The 3,943-nt window shown below is 52.2% G+C and overlaps 1 protein-coding gene across 1 annotated transcript; it reads right to left on the bottom strand.

Moving 5' to 3' along the window:
- Positions 1-731: 731 nt before the first annotated feature.
- Positions 732-3,623, bottom strand: THAP4 (THAP domain containing 4). Its single transcript, XM_008578755.1, has 2 exons — positions 3,517-3,623; positions 732-2,031 (listed from the first exon to the last, which is right to left on the bottom strand). Exons 1-2 carry the CDS (start codon positions 3,621-3,623, stop codon positions 732-734), a joined length of 1,407 nt encoding a protein of 468 aa, XP_008576977.1.
- Between the last annotated feature and the right edge of the window lie 320 nt (positions 3,624-3,943).

Raw genomic sequence — 3,943 nt, 5'->3', positions numbered from 1 at the left:
TTTATGTAAAAGCATAAAAAATAGTCTAAAAGATTACACACCAGATTTTTAGGAGCAATAAGGAATAAAACTTGGTAGGTGTGTGAGAAATGGGAATTTTCACTTCTTGGCCTATATGTTTCCTTTAAAAAAATTTATTATTAATATAGTTTTCTTATATTCTAAGATGTTGTGGAGCAGTTGGGGTAGAGGGGGAGAGGGGAAGGGGGAAGAGGGTGTGAGGAGGAGGCGTGGTCAAGGGCGTGGTCAAGGCCCACGGCACCCTTCATTTTGGCAGGGTTGGCTTATGTATTTCTGTATTGTTTCAATTTTTACAAAAGAGAATATATTGTACTTTACCTGATGTTTTAACCTTGAATAGATATTAAAAGAAATAATTATTAATATTCAAAATGATTTAACTTCAAGGAAATTCATCAAAACACGAATGGAAAGGATCTCTTCATGATTTTAGAAGACTCCTATTTTTCCTTTGTCTGCTTTATTTTACACTTAGAATCTAACTCATCTAGAATTTGTCTGTGTAAGATATGTAACAGACGCTAACTTCCCCTGGACAAATAAAAAGCCAACTATTCAGGCACCATCCCCCGTGTAGTTCACGTTCCCAGGTGGTGTGAAATGCCTCTTTTCTCACCGGCCAACCCCCCACACATGCAAATGCCTCTCGTGACCAGGAACAAGCGAGGTCGGCTTGCTACCGTGGGTTCCCTCGTCTGCAGGGATGGCTACTACCAACCAGAGCTTCCTCCTGAGACCACAGGAAGCACATGGCCCACAGAGGTGCTCAGGGGACATCGGCCACGTTGCAGAAATGCCCCTCCTAACAGAAGGGAGTGCGGGAGTCGCGATTGCTCGGGGTACTGACCGCGGCTCGGGGACAGCAGGCCACTCAGGTAGGGGATGCTCACTCTCTTCAGCTCGTCCAGCTTCTCCCGCAGCTTGCGCACCTGGCTGTCAGAGCGGCTGACGCGCTGCCGCAGGCTCTTCAGCTCTCCGTTCTTCTTTTCCACCTGCTCCCGCAGGCAGCACACCTGGCTCTTGTTCTGCCGGGAGGAGAAGCAGTAGGAGTGCAGTGAGTCGATGAGTTTGCAGGCCCCCGATGCCGACAGGATCACCTCGTTGATGGACATGGGGCTGGCATCGCTGTGCGCACTCTGCACAGCTTCTGCGGCTGGCTTCGGGGTGACGTCGGTCGGAGGAGCGGAGGGGCTCTGGGAAGGCTTTTGAGGCGTTGCTGTGAGTGATGAACTCGGGGGGCTCTGGGCCAAGCCCTTGTCGGGCCCTAGACTGCTCCCACTGCAGCCCGGCTCCACATCTCTCTTCAGCCTCTTTCGGTCGATGGGCTCTCGGGGGACAGACGGCCTCTCTCGAGTGTGCTTAGAGGAGAAGCTGTAAGAATGAAGTGAGCCAATAAATCTGCATGCCCCAGATCCTGGGGGAGTAAAGTCATCTATGGAAATGCCACTCTTATCTGCCACACCCCCCTCCGTGGAGGAGGTGCCGTTCTCATCACCAGCAACTGCAGCAGACACTTGTGCTTCTGCCTGACTGCCTGCTGCTGTGGTGGCCAGTCCATCTCCTAGAGTTGTTTCCAGAGACTGCTGCACCAGCTCCTGACTGACGGCTTCCTGGGCAGCCCTGGGTGCGGTGTCATCCTGCAGAGCTGCTCGCTTCAACTTGCGGGACTCTGGCTTGGCCATCAGGCTTTCACTCGAGGATGCCGACCAACCTGTGGCTCCTTTCCCAGCTGCTGTGCTCGAGTGCCCCCTCATGCCCCCTGTGGCCTTGCTGGTGTCCTTTCTCCTGGTGCGGCCATGACCCCCAGCCCCCCTCTTCTTCTCGGGCAGGTGGAATATCGAGGGCACGGCTGTGGGCTTGAGCAGGCGGTGCTGGTCCTCCAGCCTTTTGGAGAAGCTGTCTTTGGTGAAATGTTCACTACAGAGGAATGAATACTTAGTGGGGGTCCAGTTATCCCTCTGAACAGCTTTTAACCACTGGATCAGACGTTTTGAGTCCTTCAGGGGGAACCTGCAGGGCAAATGACAAATTAGAAATAAACAATTAAATGTCTTTCCCTAAAATGATCAACCATAAAAGCAAAACAAGTGTTTTTGCAAACACCTGTATCAACTTCATCTGCTTAAAAAATACTTTAATAAAGATTTAAGGAACACCTTCTACGAGGGTACTTCAAAAAGTTTGTGGAAAGATTCGTATATCTTTTAATTCTATTCTTCCATGAACATTTTGAAGTACCCTCATATCTGCAAATTATTACTGGAATAGAAAGTTGAAAGACCCATTGTCTACCATTAAGGAGAGAGTGGTTGGTAGGGCAGATAGGAATGAAAGTAAATAACCTCTCCCCAGGCTGTGTGGTAATTGCCCTGTAGGAACAAAGGATGCTTAGAGATAGCCAAGATGGTATCAGGACAATAGGAACTAGCTCCTAGATGCACACAGCTGACCAATCCTCTTGGAGTGCTTGGGAGACAGGACTTTGGGTGCTAAAACTGAGATGGCTGATCACCCTACTGAGAAGTTCAGGACAATAGGAACTAGCTCCTAGATGCACACAGCTGACCAATCCTCTTGGAGTGCTTGGCAGACAGGACTTTGGGTGCTAAAACTGAGATGGCTGATCACCCTACTGAGAAGTCAGGCCAGTGTCAGCCTTCAGAGATGGGAACAAGAGGCCAGGAGAGCATCCCAGATGTCCAGCACGGTGCCAGCCCCAACTGTGGCTCAAGCAGCTGAGGATGTGGGGACCAACTCCGTAAGGTAAGACTCAAGAGCGGTAGTTCTTTGTTGATACTACACTCTGCTACCAGGGGAAAAACTGCACCCTTTAAGTCAGCCAGGGGCTGGCTGGTTAGCACAGTAGGTTACTGCGTGGTTTTATACACCAAGGTCACGCGGGGGGATCCCCACACTGGCCAGCTGCAGGAGAGAGGGGGAGTTACTGTTTAATAGGTTCAGAGTTTCACCTCCACAAGCCAAAAAGAGTTCTGGAGATAAATGGTGGTGATGGTTGCACAACGATGTGAATGCGTTTAGTGCCACTGAACTGTACACTTAAAAGTGACTAGGATGGTACATTTTATGTTACGTATATAAATTGTATCATAATTTTTAAAACTGGAAAAAGCAAGCAGTCCCAGAAGATACTGATTATGACACAAAATTATTTCTTCTTTATTAGCTAATAAAGATACTTAGTCATTTTTTCACTGAGGCAAGATGAAGAGACCCCAGACCAAACTCTGCGCCCGATGGGGGTGGGACAGGGGCGCCACTCCGACCCGTTTGCTCCAGTGCAGCGCCCCCCCCCCCCCCCCCACGCCGCTGCGGTCCGGACCAGGACAGACGGGCCCGGACCAGGACAGACCCTAGGGAGCTCTGGGCAACATGCCCTTTCACCCTCCTCGCCCAGTGCCTTGTGAGCCTGACACCTTCCACCCCCGGCGACCCCCACGCCATTCTCAATGTCAAAGGCAGCCTTCTCCGCACTACTCTGCCTCGTCTTCCGAACGGTAACTAAACGTGCGGCACACGTTCTCTGTCAAGAAAGCGCGCTGGCTGATTTCACAGACTGGATCCCCGTAAACTTTCAGGAGCATCCTAGACAGCACGTGCCACTCCCGTTATTTAATACTGAAGTGACACCATGCAGCGTGAGACGGAAACATCTGCCCGGGGATCGAGTCCGTGTGCCGGCACCGTCCCCGTACGGCTCCCGGGCCAGCACTCTGCGGGGTGACCGTCGAGGCGGCACCGGGAGGCCTGTGGCCGCAGGAAGTGCGAGCGGCGTCCGCCCAGCCGCGCTCCGGGTGGCCGACGCCGTGGCGGTCTCCGGGTGGCTCCGGGACGCGAAGCCGCGGCGGCCGTGGAAAGACAGCGGCGGCCGTGGAAGGACAGCGGCGCCCGCGGAGCGCGCGTG

This window comes from Galeopterus variegatus, unplaced genomic scaffold (assembly GCF_000696425.1).
Source record: "Galeopterus variegatus unplaced genomic scaffold, G_variegatus-3.0.2 Scaffold1752, whole genome shotgun sequence".
Taxonomy (NCBI): domain Eukaryota; kingdom Metazoa; phylum Chordata; class Mammalia; order Dermoptera; family Cynocephalidae; genus Galeopterus; species Galeopterus variegatus.
The sequence above is the reverse complement of the archived record's forward strand: the minus strand, read 5'-3'. Positions and strand labels throughout refer to the sequence as shown.